The following is a 17,167-nucleotide window of genomic DNA, read 5'->3' on the forward strand; positions in this document are numbered from 1 at the left end:
AATTGTTTATAATATTCTCAAAAAGAATCCAAATGCTAGTGTTGGGATAAAAGTAAAGAGAATATAAAGAATTTAACATTTTATTGTATTTTATTAGAGAAATTTTATGTGCATTTATGAATTTGGGAAAGCTGCCAGTCTTAGGACATGGTCCTTGTGAATATCATATGCTCTGTAGAAAATACTGTAATAAATATTTGAATTTTCCCTGAGAGAGAAATCCAAGTGTCACTTAGTAGTTGTCTTTGGCCTTGTGTGGGACACGCTCATGCAGTTATTTACCTTCCTATCTATGGAAACATTGAGTGCTCAGATCAAATGAGATTTCCTCCAAGAAAACATTGCTAATATTGTGAGTTTCGTTGCTAGGTTTACTTTTCATATCTTCCCACAATACTTAGCTTACTCAATTATGTACCTGACATTATTTCCATTATGTTCCTTGAGTAAAATGTATCAGCATTACTTTGTATGTTTCCTCTATAATACATACCTCACACTTTGCCAGTGGTAGTAGTCAATAAATATTTCATACAGAACTGAATGTACAAAAAGATGATTTTTGAGATATGCCAAAGGATGCATAAGAATTCAGTGAGCGTGGATAGGTTCAAGGACTGATAAAATTAAATAGAAAGAAAACGTATAATCTGTCGGAGGAACTGTCACTTATTCAGCTTCATAGAGTACTGCACGCTTGTGTTATCATGAGCAAAGGCAAATCCACAATTTTCATCAAAGTAAGTAAGTACTGATAAAGTGTGTTTTAACTTTTTTATGTAGGTCTTATTTCTGGTACAGAATTGGACTATTATGTTAACTATAGTATAATAAAAAGATGTATTTAGAGCATTATAAAATAGTCAAATTTGTAAGTAAAATTAAAAGTATATCTTAAAACACAATTGAGGTATTAGCATTGATTTTTGGTTTAATAATATAGTCCTTTTCCCTCTAGATACTATTCTACTGTGCCAAATCATTCATCTAAAATGTCTAATGTCATGCTATTTTAAAATAGTAGGAAATTGTAGAGGAAAGAGAAAGCAACTACTATTTTTGTTACCTGTAAGTATTACCAGATTATAATTATGACACATGTGAAGGGCAAGGCAGAAAGTGAATGTTGAACAGATAGGTACCTCCTTAATGCAGCAAACAACTTATGTGACATCCAAGAATTTAAGTTTGTTAAAAGGAGATTTAAATAAGCAACCTATATGCACAGTTCTCAAAACTACATTAGATTTTATTACGTGTTCTCCCATCCAAGATTCACTCCAATCATGTGGAAACCTTATGCCCATGTATCTCACACACAGGCTTAAACATATGTGAAAAGCATATTTTTTGTGTATATATATATATATATATATATATATATATATATTATATATCTAATATATGATTATATTTTTGACCTGGAGGAGAATCTTAAACTGCTATTTCATGAAATAAAATATGGGATAACTTACAATTCCATCATAAGACCACCAATTTGAAAAACCCTTTGAAGATGTCTGTGTAAATCTATTGTTAGAGCTATAATATTTTATCATATTAAATAAAAAAATGTTGAATATATAGTTTAGAATGATTTTTAGGATATATCATTTATGATTGTGATATACTATAAATTTGCTAAAACAGTGTATTTTTGTATTTCTATAAAGAGATTTGGAATTACATGCCAGAGTCATCCATCAATCCCTCATTGTAGTTTAATTTTTTTAGTGAGGCAAAAAATAAAAAATAGATAGTAGGGGCTGGAGATTTAGCTCAGCAGCATAAATACCTGACTTGCAAGCAGGCAGTCGTGTGTTCAGTTCCCGGTACTGATAAAAAGAAAAAAAAATGTAAAAAAAAATGGATAGTAACCAGGTATTATTATGTTTCATTTTTTTCCATAATCCTCCAACTTATATTCACTAAGTATTTAGTCATACACTAAGGGTCTATTTCATGTAAAACTTCTTTTCCTGGAAACCACAGTTTTATTGAATGTAAAGAGCTGAAACTGAATTGTTAAACCAGTATCTTAGAGTCAGTGGGATTTAGGGGACAGTTTTGCCTTCAAAAGGACATTTATCAATTCAGGAGACTTTTTGGTGGGCATAATCAAGGAAGGATGGCAGCATCATTTAATTGTCAGCAGGGTTCCTGCTAAACATCTTGTAGTATATAGTAAGCACCTTCCCAATAAAGTCATATTTAACTTAAAATGTCAGCAGTGACTGAGTTGAGGAACACTGCTATATATTAAGGTTACAAAATACATTTCAATTAGAGTTTTGCATACCCCAGTTTATTAATAAAGCAAGGAGGAACATTAGTACATTTATCTATCAAGAGTCAAATAAATAAACAAGTAATTTCTAATGATGAATTTCTTATTTATAGCTACACCTTCTCTAATATTTCATTTGTACAACTAAGACTGAAATTACATAACACTAAAATTTGGTTTTATGTCATAAGCTCTGAACTGTTGTAATGATAGTTAACCCCTCTATGACATCTAACAGAACTACAGAGTTTAAAACATGCTTTTAAGGATTATGATGCTATTAAAGTATCTGTGTGATGAATAAGTGGTATTTCTCCTAAATTACAGCATGTAAAAGTAGACCGTGTCCAATTCTCACTCTACTTTCTATACTATTGTCTTGGTTACTTTTTACTCATCACTGAGACAAAATACCTGATGCCTAAAGTTGGGAAAAGAAAGGTTCATTTGTTACAGTTTTTGGAGGTTTCAGTCCATACTCAGTTGGCTCCAAGGCAGGGTGGCATGGCGGGCCACAGTTCATGATGGCTGCAAACAATTTGACTGAAACCAACAAGAGCCATTACATTGTATGCTGGGCTCTTTGCTCTTTGCTCTTGATTTGCAACATGTATTTGGCTAAAAGCCCCCAACAATAGCCATGCCACAGCCTCACCATTTGACTGCCTTGAAATTTCCTTTGCCAAATTAATCAGTCTATTGCCCTTAGGATGGCTCAGGCAAAGTCTCTGGGCATGAGCCAAATGCAGAAAAGCTTTTTGCCAAGCCATAGCATGTATCATGGGGAGCCCAACAACCAATGCAGTTCTTCTTCCCAGCAGAAACCTCCCAAGCCTGGTCTTTACCATCAGGCTTTTTATCAGCCTTCTGGCCTCCTGAGCTCTGACCAGAATCTCCTCTAAGAACAACCTAAGCTGCTCCAGCTCTATGCATCCCAGCGACATGCTCGAACCTTTCCAAACTCTGCCCATAAGCCATTTCCAAAGCCTCTCGAAAAACATGGTCAAAGTATACTCACAGCAAACGACCCCGCTACTCAGTACCAAATTCAGTCTTAGTTATTTTTTACTCATCACCAAGACAAAATACCTGATGCCTAAAATTGGGAAAGGAAAGGTTTATTTTTTACAGTTTTTAGAGGTTTCAGTCCATACTCAGTTGGCTCTAAGACAGGGTGGCATACCTGTGTGTTTTTGTGCCTTTTAAAAAATGTTTACTATATTATTAGTTTATATTGTGTGATATTCTATATGTCACAATTATTTGGTCAATAGATTTTTCTTAAGCTTACCTTATTCTATTTCTATTCAATTTTTCTGTGTATAGTTTCTAATTCTATTTTTCTGTTCTTTGATTAATAACAAAATGCTTAAATAATTACCTACTGCTCCACAAGTATAACATTTTTATGTCTTAGGAAATTTTAATAGCAACAGTAATAATTCATAAAGATGCTTTAAATGTACAGAATGCACTTAGCATATAAGATTCTTGGCAATGAACATGTCCTAGGACATACACATACACTTACACATATATATGCCATGACATTCATACAAACAGACATAACATGTACTGTGCACACAGAACATACATATCCAGCTTACATTCTATATTTTGTCTCTTTCAGGAAGGACATCATGCACATTTTGTCTATGCAGTGATTCCCAGTAATTCATAGGAAACAACACCATTAATGATTTAACAAACTGGGAAAAAAACTTGGAGATTTCTAGTAAACTAAATCAATACACAGGTTTGATAATTTGAACATAAAAAACTTTTCCTTCTGTGAAAAGTACAAGCAGAACCATTTGTATTGACAGATGCTTTTTTGCCGACACTGCATCTCAAAGATCAAGACATCCTAGAAATTAGGGTGCTAATTCACCAGCAAATCACAGCAATGTCTTGTAACTAACTACATTATCCCCAAGGTGGTCATGTAGTATATGGTACAGCACCCTCACAACAAAGTCATATTTAACTTAAAATGTTAACAATGACCAAGTTGAGGAACACTGCTATATATTAAGGTTACAAAATACATTTCAGTTAGAGTTTTACATACCCCAGTTTATTAATAAAGCAAGTAGAACATTAGTACATTTATCTGTCAAGAGTCAAATACATACACAAGTAATTTAATCATTGAATCCCTGCAATGTCTCCTACAGATAAAAGCTTTGATCTTCGTCACATAAACCTTGGAGAGTTGATGACTATAGCAGACTTGAAAATAGATTCTGAAATAAGCATGATATGGCTCCACATTCCATTCAACAATGTGATTCATTCGTTCATTCTGTCAGAGGTCGTGCAAAGAGCTTCTGCTTGTAACTGTTACCTTTTCCTTGCTCTCCTCATTCTAGTTATGTTTACTCTGTTTGTTGCTCTTCAGAAACCTGGCTTGGCTGAGTTTGGATTTGGAATTGTCAGTAAAAGAAACAATACCTTTCTGATATTGTTTGAAACAATAGAAACAACTTGTTGCTTTACGGCCAACACAAATGAAGATGGGGCATTCCTGATATCATTTGCAAAACAGCACAAATCTTTAGTTTCACTTACAAGCAAGAGGAGGGAACATTCTCCTGTCTAGCTCCATGCATGAACTCCCGTAAAATGTGCTTGCTTTTTATTTGCTCCTCTGCATGACAGAGAGTGCCATCCAAGAACAAAATCCAAATTTTCTGCACATCAAAGATAATATATGTCAGCCATTAGAGTATTCAGTAGGAATATGAATTCCCAAGGTTTCAATACTATCAATTCCCTTATGATTTTCAGAGTTCTTAATTTAATAAACAAAATAGAAGGGTGTTACAACATTTAAATGAGAGCGCATTTTATTAGGTACCCATTAAATGCCAGGCATTGTTCCTGAAGACATGAAGATTAAAATATACGACCCCTTTCCTGTCATAATAGTGCTTTCATCATCCTAATAATAAACTATGCATTTGAAACTCATAAGCTTTAAACCCTGTTATAAAATTTGGTGTATATATAACACATTAAACTTAGAGGAAACAAAAAGTGCTTTCAGAGAATGAGCAAAGCATTACGGTTTTGGAAAAGGACTGTTTTTATTTACTTTTGCCTTGCAAAGATTCGCCTATTGCTGCCTAAATTCTGTGAAGTGTCTTCATTCCTTGACCAATCATGAAAACACCACCTGCCATCAAAGGAAGGTGCGTGTTCATAATGATACAACACATTTAGAATGCATGTTTTGCCTTACTGTAAGATGTAGCGACAATCCATCTTTAAGTTATGACATATCCAACTACCTTACTATAAACTGATGGAGGAAACAAAATGCAAAATCACATATTGGTACTTTTTTGCTTGGCAGAACCACTGTGTAGTGTGTGAACATGTCTTAACTACTTGGTGGAAATTCTACATATAGGAGCCAAATATCAAGGAAAACTAGTACTTTACTGTGAAATAAAGCAGTTTCTTAAGTGCTTTTGGTTTGCATGTCTGTAACCAGATACCTCAACACTTTATAGGGCTGAGAGTCTAGCAGCTCAGTGGCAGACTTTACCTAGTGTGCTAGGGGTTCAGGGTTTGATCTTAAAATTAAAAAAGAAAAAAGTAATCCTCCATTTTTTTTTTATTTTATCAAACCTGAAGAGACACTTTCTTCATTTATAGTTCCCTGCTAGCTGATGGTTTGGAGTTAGGTGGTGTTATACATAATTATAGTATGGAGAACTGATTGAAGCAATTTTTATTAAAGAGTTTGAAGTACATCAAAGAGAACATATCTTCACTTACAATTTGTCTTCTCCGTATTAACAATAGTAAAATTTCCCAAATAGGTATTATTGCATAATAACGTAAAGTATGTTCTTTGCTTACATGTGTTCACCTGCATGAATTGTTTAAAGAGGAAATAAGCACCTCAATTGATAGATTTTAAAATAGAAGTTTTATTATTCTTTACTAAGGTTATTCTTGTCCTTAGATGTAATTTTCGTATGCTCTGTGAGTAATGGATAGCAATTAAAGGTAGTATCCACCCAGCTCCGTTTCTTCAAAAGTCATTAAGATGGTTTTATTTGTGCTCTGCAGACTGCCTTAGTTTTGCCAGATAGCACCACCTGGTGGAAAAAATATATTTGTTTTCTTCCACTGTTGAAAGATCCTTTTCACTCTCTGTATCTCATTCTGATGTATTTTAATAGATATTCATTTATAAAAATTTACTCTGTATCTAATTCCAATATATCTTAATAGATACTCAATAATAAAAGTTCTGGGGGCTGGGGATTTAGCTCAGTGGCATAAGCGCCTGCCTTGCAAGCAGGCAGTCGTGAGTTCAATCCCTGGTACGATAAAAACAAAAAAGACCAAAAAAACAATAATAATAATAATAATAATAATAATAATAATAAAAGTTCTAAATTGTAAAACTCTCTGTAAAAAATAAGGAGATAGGAGTTATTTGTCAACTACTATTGCCAATGTAAATGCTATGATCTTTTTGCTTAATTAATCAGTAGTAGTTGTACACATTTATTGGGTGTAGTGTGATATTTCCATACATAGATATATGATATATAGTGATCAAATAAGAATTCTTTGTATTTCCATATTCTTATCATTTCTTTATATTTTGAAACCTTAAATGCTTCTCTTCTTGTTCTTTATAAGGCCTATAATAAAATATTGTGAATTAGTCAACCCACTGTGTGGTATAACTCTAGAACTTACTCTTCTTACAATGCTCATGACCTAGTTTCTATGGCCCCCTAATCACGCGCTCTCTTCATGGTCTTGATAATTGCTTTCTACTTTCAGGTTGATACTTTTAGCTTCTACGTATGAAAGTGTACATGTGACATATGTCTCTCTGTGTCTGTAAATACATAATTTTTTAAACTCATGAATATATACAGAAATGAATAGTATTTTACATCTCTATGTAAAAATTGTTGTCCACATTTTAATTATTGTCATATATATTTTTTCTCAAAGAATTAAATAATGCTAAGTTTTCTGTATCAACTATCTCCCCAAAATGCAACTAGTCACTCTATAAATGACTTAATGAAGAATTTTCACACTATGGAATTTAGCATGTTAATACTTCAGGGAAAAATTAATTACTTTTTTTTGAGACAGAATCTCAGTATGTAGTTTAAACTGACCTTGAACTCATTATGTAGCCCAGGTGGGCCTTGAACTCTTGTCTCAGCCTCTCAGGTGCTGTGGTTATAGGCGTGCATCACCACATCTGTCTATCATGCCTTTAAGCCATCTTATGTTTATTTTCTCCCTATAAATAAAATTGAGTTGTGGTATTCTGTGTTTTAGTTCTCAGATTTTAATGATTTTGAATTTTTTCCTGGAAAATAAACTTGATAATATTTTCAAATGAGAAATACAAATATACTTGAAGCCAGTTTTGAGAATTTTATGCATTTGAGTCTTTGTATCATCTCATATTTATGTGAAATATATTTTTGTGAAATAATGTGAAGAAAATAGTGCACCTGAATTCCACTGTGTTCCTGTGTTGCACTTCAAGAATCACAGTCTCTTTTTCCTTCTTGTTCTATTCAAAGGCCTTGGATCTTACACTGTAAATTCAGCTTATGGAGACACCATTATCATGCCTTGTCGACTCGATGTACCTCAGAATCTCATGTTTGGCAAATGGAAATATGTAAGTGTGACCCTTCTGGGATGTAATTAATTGTCTGCAGTTTTCCAAGTTAAATAGCTAAATGTAAAATTTAAAGTGACATAATGATAATATTACTTGGTGGATACAAATGTAAAAAGATAAGATTAATGTATTGAAAACCAGTTTTAAGTAAATCCAATAGACATGCAATTCTTAGACTATGTTTATCTGAAAGATTCATCCTAAAGTGTTAGAGACACAGGAGTAGATAGAATTCCCAAGTATAATCAGAGAAGTACAGGTAGAGGTCTGTGAGGGCAGTGACTTCTTTTTGCTCCTGCTGTGTTGGATCAGGCCACTGGAAAGGCATCAGTAGTCAGAACGATCAGCTAGCTATTCATTGGAAATTAGTCATCAGTATTGCAAGCGTGTTTCTAGTGTTTAGCCTGATAACTTCGTTATGTTCAACATTGCTGAATATTTTGCATATAGCAAAATCATATTTTCTCATGTATTGAGATACAAGTCTGGAGATGGACAATAGAGATCCTACTGGGTAGATGAGGAATGGCTAAGTGGCTTTGCTAAGATGCGTCAGTCACCAAATCAAGAAAATCAACAAAAGGTATCTGTATGCTACAGTTTGCCAATGCAGGAGCTCATGACAGTTTGCAAGTTTTAAGTAGATCTGTCTCCTTGGAAACAATACAAAGTTTCCCCAGCCCCTTACAGTGCTAAAAGGCATCCTTGCAGGGAAAGGGTTTGGGGGTCAAATAATGTATGAAATATTTCTTTACTACATCTCTCAGGGTCCTCTATATGTTAAAATGTAGTATGAATTCTTTGAGGCCATAAGCTGATTAGATTCTCAGGTTTATTTAGCTACATATTTTTTTTTCCTCAAATATCTCTTCAAAAAGATTCTGCGTAGCCTACTATAAGAAATGTGCTGAAGAGTGTTATCAAGGCGTGGTTTGGATGCAACTTTTAAGATGTTGAAATCAGACCAACAGGTTCTACCACATATTCTGTGTGAGATTATAAGCAAGCAATGAACCCCTATTTGCTCACTATAAAAGGATGTCATATCTTTCTCATCCTATTGTTGGTGAAGTGGAATAATTCATAGCAAAATATATACTTAGTTTTGACACATGACAGTTGCTTAAGCAAGTAAACTGTCATGGCCGTGAGCCGTGAAATCCTAGTCACACTGTACCTGTGTTAGAGGCTTATGAAAAGAAGGAAGCATGTGAAGCAGCACCTCATGTGTCTGTGTGGCCTCCTGTTACCCACTTTGCTCTGGCTGATTTGGGGCTGATTCTGATTTTCTGTGGACAAGGATGTATGAAGATAAATCCTATGAGTACAATGTTATTAGCATCCCTTAAATTCCCGGAGTCTCATTGTCTACCACAAGATTTACCCATTGAATCAAAGTCGTTTAAAATTTCTGTGATCAAAGAAAATTCTAAGTATAATCCCTGGAATAATTTTCACCTAAATTGAACTAGCAATATAGAGCTGGGAAATAATAATGGTAAATTTCAAATTGTTCGTTAAGAAAAAAGAAAAATCTCAGCAATAAACTAACGAGAGGTATTGTGTGCCCTACAGTCAGTCCTGATATGCAGAGGTTGTATGCAGGCTCTAATGTAATGTAGCACCTGAGAGAGAAGTGGAGGGATTGAAGGAAGTGAAAGGAAACACGTAGATAATGAGCTAATTTCCCCACCACTGTATACTCTCTGTGAATACAGAACACAGATTCCCCTTCACTCCTCCCTGCTCCATTTCCTGCATCTCTCCATTCCCATCACCAAGGGGCCCCTGCAGGAGAGAGGTCCAGCCAGCCTCACAGCAGTGCAGTTGCTAGCGCAGCGCAGTCCTGCTGGGGCCATGCTGCGGAGCTCATATTTCAGCTTTATCAGCTGCAATCTTGGGAAGTTATCTAACCAGAAGCCACCTCTGTGGTCTAATCTATAAATGAGTTTAATATTGTAACTGTAATTTACAAGGAGGTTGTTAGTGTTAAATCTATTAATTGCTGCATAGGAAACCAAAGAAAGAATCTGCCATTTAATTAAGTGTACAAAAATTACAAACCATTATTTACTGCGTACAAAAGTGAGTATGTATGAATTAACCTATTTCATATAATGAAGGAATTATTTGAGGCAAGGATTTGTATTGTAAACTTGTAACACTAAAAGATTTGGGGGAAATATTGATACATTCAGATATTTAAGAAATGAAAATTCATGAACTCTAAGGTAAACTTGGCAATCAAAATAAACATTTTTAAAAATATAAGTTTCTGTACAATTTTAAAACTTACCATCCATTTTACCTGTTTTATCATTTTATTTTCTCAAAGATCTTGTTAGAGAAACAAGTGGCTCCTATTTTAGGATACATTGTTTATTAGGTAACAGAGGTTTTATTGAACTGAAGGAAGAAATGTATTCTGTGTCTCAGTGTGCCTGGCCAGATTATATCTTATTTTGATAATATGTTTTTATATGAGAGTCATAAAATTAAGTTTTATGAGTCACAAAACAAAACCATGAATTTTAGTGGTTAATCTGATTCTCTTGGTTAATGGGTATGACTGTTTTACAAGGGTAAATGTTGTTCCTTTGTGAAGACTGATTAAATGTTGTCCTGTGTAAAAGTCAGCTCCATTGGTTCTGGTTGAAAGATGTGCATATTCAAAGTATGTTAAAGTGAAAAATATGTCAAAAATAACTAGCCACAATGTCTTAACCCAGTATATGCAGCTCAAGTGTATGCTTTCTATGGTTATCTGAACATCATGTTGTATACTTATATTTACTTAGCTATTCTTTATTTCATCTTAAATATATGGCTGTCCCTTTTCTATTTCAAGTAGTCATTAATTCTGTGCTCCACATTAAATGGAAGCTGAGATTCTAGAAATTCTGTTCTTTCATTTTCACACATTTAATATGGTATCTGTAACAGAGCCCATAGCCTCCCTTCTTGGGAAGAGTCATTTTCTGGAACTAAAGATTTACATAAGGTTTATTATATCCAGAATCCTTCTTGAATAAAATACATGTTTTTGGATGAATATGACTAAAGAAATTTTTGTTATTCTGAATATAGTCCTGAATCATCTGAATATGTTTGCTTTTAAAATACATTATTATTTTAATTTTCAGGAAAATCCTGATGGCTCCCCACTATTTATTGCCTTCAGATCCTCCACAAAGAAAAGTGTGTATTATGATGATGTACCAGAGTACAAAGACAGATTGAGTCTCTCAGAAAACTACACTCTATCTATCAGTAATGCAAAGATCAGTGATCAAAAGAGATTTGTGTGCATGCTAGTAACCGAGGACAACGTGTTTGAGGCACCAACGATAGTCAACGTGTTCAGTAAGTAGTCCGCGGTCTAACTGCGAAGTGAGATCGATGGCTGGTGCTGGGACATATTTCGTAGAAAGAAGACTGTGTTCTCTGTAATGTCTCTAGAACAGGCATCTCTGCAAAGAGGCTTTCTAGAGATTGTTCTGTCAGGCATGCTGCCAGCAAGAAAAACACCTGAAATTCAAGTAAGATGTTTGCAGTTGATTTGTCACCTACCATTTACGGAGATATAAAGTACTACTTGTGATAACATATGGTCTCTTAATGTTCAGTGATATGTGCAAAAAAATGTTCTGTGGTATACATATGGACATGACACATATATAACCATGCTTGGCATATGTGTGGGTGTATTTACCTGAACCAAAAAAGGCCATTTTGATTATTAGGGTAGTAAAATACAGAAATTATCTGATGACTAAGATCTAAACTTGAAATTTATATTTAATCTATAATTTTTATTTTATAAATTTTTAATTTTGAACTTTTAATTCATATTAATATGTGTGTATATATCCACACTTTTCGTACTTTTTGATACAGACTTCAAAGTGTTCTCTTGGTTTACAAAATTATTCTTAATGAAGAAGCTCACCACACACTGATTGTGTGATATGAATGTACCATGGAGAGAAAGTACAGTGTGACGGAAGGGAAAAATATCATGACATTTGTTACAATGGGAGATGCAGCAATTCTAGCTACCTGGGAGACTGAGGCAGATTCAGGGATTCTAAGCAATATAGATAGATTCTGTCTCATAAAATAAGAAGGATTTAAAAAGAAGAGTGAAAGAAAAAAAGAAAATAGAAAAAAATCACTAGAGAAAGTTGAAATTATTGTAGCCACTGTGACAAAGTTACTCCACCTAATAGTGATATATAGTTAATATTAATTTGCAGATAGCTTTGCAAATGAATGAGTAGTTGTAATTGAAGCATTTCATCTTCAAACTCCAATAAAATGTCCCACCTGAGTTACATTACAATGCTTTAGAAGGAAAAATAAGCATCAAAAGTTTCAGAATGCGAAGCTTTTTTAATTAGGCAAAAAATACTGCAATTTCCAGATTTTCCCTTGTGCTTTCTGATATCCTGACAGCACCTAAAATTTCTTAACATCAACAATGAAGAAAAAAAAACCTAGAAGGCCTCAACTACAGCAAGTAGCCAAGGATTTTTTTTTTTCTGTTCCACTTGTAATAACCTATGCAATTATGTCCCTTAGTATTTATAGAGACTTCAAAGCTCCTATGGATTCATGATGTGGATTTAAGGAGAGCTGTACTAGCAAGGGAAACCTTTCTTCTCCAGAAGAACCTCATAAAAGCATGTTACATGTTTCATTTGATTACCTTTCAGCTTAGAAAACATTTTCCAGAAATCATCCACATATCTCAGTCATTTTATGAATCAAATGAAGGTCCAATTGTTTGCCAGTCATGCCTGCTTCCATGAAACATGTCTGATAAATTGGCATTCTGTATTTACCAGGGACCCGTGTATTGTTTACTGTGTTTTCTTTTTTTCACTTTTATGCAATTAGAAAAATTGATGATGTACTGCTTGGGATACTGTTTCTAAAAAGAGCCAAAAATATCTCTACTTTTTAAATTATAGACCATCATCTCATAAATATAACCAGGTATCAAGAATGTACCATAGTAAACAGAGAAACTTGAGTTACAGCCCTGATTTAATCAGATATAATAATTTGTCATGCCTTGATTTCTTTTACACTGTGTTAAAATTATTGAATATCAACCAATAGTATACAATGAAGTTGAGAAATACAAGTTTTTACATTTAGAAGTATTTGTTGCATTTTCAAAATTTATTTTTTAAAAATGCCATAACTAAATCTGCAAAAAAAAAAATTCAGTGGTGTCTTTCAATAAAATCTGTGAGTCATTTTATAACACAAAAGATTCCTATGATTGTGAAAACAAATTCACACTGCATGTACTGCCAGTACCCTTGCCCCCTTTTCTTTTGGAAGTTGCTGAAAACAAAGTGATTCTCAGAAGTAGAATTTGCATTCCAGGCTGTGGGCCAGGCAGAATTTACATAGTCAAATTATATGCCCTTGAAAATGGTATTTTATACTAGAAACCATGAGACCCTCCAGATCCCGTGAAACAAGAACCACAGTTTATGCTGCAGTGTTTACAAGACTATATAGGAGCTTTGCTTTGTTGTTGTTGTTTTTTTTTTTTTGTTTTTGTTTTTTTTTTTAAATAATGAATTTACTTTTGGTCACTTTTTGTGAATCAAACAGCAGCTGTGGCAGGGAGGCTGTCATTATGTGTGTGTATATATTGCAGTCTCTTAACAGTTACCAGGCTCATCAATCAGTCCTCTGTTTGCCTCTGTTGAATCACCTAGCAACGTGCACCATCTACCACAGAATGGAGAGTTGCTCTTGTGAGCCAGTCCCATATCAGCCTGGACTACATTGCCCTCCTCACAGGCAAAGTCAATTTTTTTTTTTAATTCAAACTGAAGTGTGTGACCACTTGCTTTATCTATAATATAGATTTGTTTGTTTGATGTTAAGCAATACCTCAGACATAAGAAATCAAACGCAAAAGCCACCAGATCCAGATAGCATCCTGTCACCCCTTATCAGCTTTAAAAAAAAAAAAAAATAGTTGAATGTCATCAAAGTTGAACTACATTTGCATTTAGTGCACACTTGGGATTAGTAAAATCATTAAGATGCAAAAGTAGACCTTGAAAAGCTCCCAGAAATTATTCTAGTGATTATGCAAAAGGCTCAGAGGTCAGATGGTTGCCCAGAGAACTAACCAGTTGTTGGTGATGAAATGGAAAAATTACTGAACTGGTTACCTGACTTTGCTGTGTTGGAGATGCTACTAATTTCTGATCTTGGGAACATTTCTTCAACAGTCTCGAGTTAAACTGACCTCCAAAACAAAATGAATGCTTTAGAATAGATGGGATTTTTTTTCATTGTTTCTGGGATGCTCTTAGGCAGCTAATGATGAGAGTTTGAGAAGAGAAGCTGTCTCTGTTCAATTAGCTACAATTTCATCTTTTAAATTTTCAATTATTTATAATAAGTTATTTATAAATTAAAAGTAGTCCCAGCAAGGTAGACAGGTGACTATGCCAGCTTGGACAACATAGTGAGTCCTCAGCTAAAAAAGGGGACAGCTCTGAAGAAGCCACAGGTCACAACCCATGCTGATGTGCAAGCTTCCTCTACTCCAGTGGTGGTCTGTGGTGTTGAAGGAGAACTGTTCCCATGGCGTGGTTTGATGTATTGGTGGTCTAGTGCTTCTCATGGTGCTCCTTGGTTTCATGGTTACTTCAAAGCTTTTTATCTGGAATGGGTTCATTTCGGTGCTTCTCTTCCCTGCTCTATCAGAACTGAAAAGCCCTTCTCAATTGGAGAAAGTTCAGGGAAGTTCAGTCAAGCTGAAAATAATACTTTAGCTAGGAAAGGAACATAAAATGACCTGTGTAATAAATAAAGCAAATTTTATATTTTGGTTCAGTTCTTCCACTATATAAAATATTTCCCACTTAATGAGGAAAATACAGCATGATTCCAGGAATATAGTTATTTACTTAAAATAACCTGTTTGTGAGGGTTGACTGCTAACGAGACCTAAGAGAATCTTTAAGTCAGGCAAACTACGCATCCACCTGTTTTTTGTTTGTTTGGTTGGTTGGTTGTTTTTTTTGTTTTTTGTTTTTTTTTTTTTTTTTTTTTTTTTTTGCTCTGCTCCCATGTCAAACTAAATTCTCTTGTTTTTTTTTGAGAGTATCACTAGTATACTACAGGTGAAACACAGCAGTTTTGTATTCATCACTATATTTTCACTTCACTTTGAAATAACTAGATGCCAAAAATTATAAATATTACTAAGTTATTGATGTCTAGTTTTTCTAAAGGCTAATGTTCATAGTGTTCATTAGCAGTAGTTGTGTTTTGAAGCACAATGAGATCATCTAATTGAGTATATTTATTCTTGATCAATCTTCCATCTCCTTACCACAGTTTCCTTCTTCTCTAGCGAAGTACTCACTTGTGCAATTTCTCTTTCCCGATACAAAACAGAAAAAAATAGAAGGAAAGTAAGGCTTCTATTTGTGAAATGTTTCAAATTGTACTAGGTAGTAGATGTAGCTTGTTCAATTCCTAGTACCCCCTTGGGTAGTTTAGCTTTTAACTCTTTGCGATAAGATTTCAAAGGATCTTAGTGAAAAACTTGTGATCTGGTTTTAAAAGAAATAATTTGACTCTTAGTATCTTATACCATTTCTGTACCTCTGGTGCTGATCAGAATGTTAGCCGCCTGCCCCTCCTCCGACACCCAGGTTCATTCTCATGCATCTGTATTCATTCTCTGTCTTCCTCTCCCCCATCCTCTCTTCCTCTCTTCCTTTCATGTCTCTGCATACCAGCTTCTATCACTCTCCCTGGCTTTTTCTCCCTCTGCCAATATCTCCTTTCTTTCGCTCCCTCACTATAAAGACTGTACTATCAAATGGTCCTGTGATAATAATATAACTGCCAATTAAGTAGACATAGTCAAGTCAACATAGAAGAAAATGAACCAAAGCATGGTTATACCATGTGATAAATGGTTGAGTTGAGTGATTTTTACAGAATTTACCCATGCATGTTTAGAAGCGAAATTTAGCTTATTTTTAAATTAGTACTGTTGACTAAATTGCTTTAATAATGCAAGCAAATTTGCAGCATTGCTTTTTCTTTTGATTTTATCGTTGTTTATGAATTTTTGAATCATATTAAGATGTAATTCATATGAAGTTTTTTTTAAAAAACACTAAAATCAATATGCAATTTTGCTAAAATAGTATGTGTCCTCTTTTATAGTCCTCCAACTAATATCCATCGATTGTTACAATATAAGAGAAAATTACATACAAAAATGAGGTTAATATAGAAGGCTTGAAACAAAAATTTAAAAAGAAAGTAACTCAAGAAAATGCACACATTATTACCATTATTTTTACGGTGCTTAATATGACTCTCTTCCAAAGAGAAAGATAAATACAACAGAGAACAAAACATTAAATATTTTCCATAAGACTTTTTGCAAATTTGCTACAATTGTGTTCTATTAAAATAGAAAAGAATTTTAAGAAGTAAATAGGTGGGAAAAGTATGCATTACACATGGAAAGAACCAAGGCTTAAACACAAGAAATTGTGATTCTGTGTATATTGATACAATATCACAGTGTTACAGAAAAAAGCAAAGTACGCACTCTGTCTAGAAAGAGGAAGTATTATCCAAATGTCTTCATATTTTACTTTGGTCAAAAATAGTAAAAGTTGGCAAAACTGCCCACTAAATCTTTGTACTTAGATCTAAGCTTATGGGGCATGTCAAACTCTCCACGTTTTCCAGCAAAACACTGCAAAGGGACAAATTAAAATTATTTGTCTTCTTGTCACTTTCCATTCTCATTTGAAAAGATCAGTTCCTATGTGTCTTCCGCTTCCTAAGAGGTATCACTAGAAAATTGATGTTAATGCCCAATTTGGCTTACTTATGTATTCTTGATTCATTCTTCTCTCATACATATTAGATATTTATCTCTCAAATATGTATTTCAAACAATTCAAAGTTTTATCAATAATTTTTAATTTTTAAAATGTTCCATTCAGAAGTGATAACATCAATGTACAAAAAAAGGCTTTAAGCTTCCTTCACACCATGTATTTCCTGAAAACTGGTATCTATTGTTAGTGAATTTTGTTTTATAATATTGTATTTACATTTCTTCAAATCATTTAATCAGGGGTCACTTCTTTCTATCTGTTGTTTCTGTTGTGTCTTTCTAT

At 33.9% G+C, this 17,167-nt stretch overlaps 1 protein-coding gene across 2 annotated transcripts in view; it reads left to right on the top strand.

The window, feature by feature from the left end:
* Alcam (activated leukocyte cell adhesion molecule) overlaps positions 1-17,167 on the top strand; it is a 178,603-nt gene that overhangs the window by 122,703 nt on the left and 38,733 nt on the right. For both annotated transcript variants that reach the window (XM_063224890.1, XM_063224891.1), the window contains exons 2-3: positions 7,867-7,967; positions 11,114-11,333. In XM_063224890.1, coding sequence (XP_063080960.1) covers positions 7,867-7,967; positions 11,114-11,333 — 321 coding nt within the window. The remainder of the gene's footprint in view (positions 1-7,866; positions 7,968-11,113; positions 11,334-17,167) is intronic.

The sequence above is a fragment of the Cavia porcellus genome, unplaced genomic scaffold (genome assembly GCF_034190915.1).
Source record: "Cavia porcellus strain 051 isolate PalLab524CR breed Dunkin Hartley unplaced genomic scaffold, mCavPor4.1 scaffold_15, whole genome shotgun sequence".
Lineage (NCBI taxonomy): Eukaryota > Metazoa > Chordata > Mammalia > Rodentia > Caviidae > Cavia > Cavia porcellus.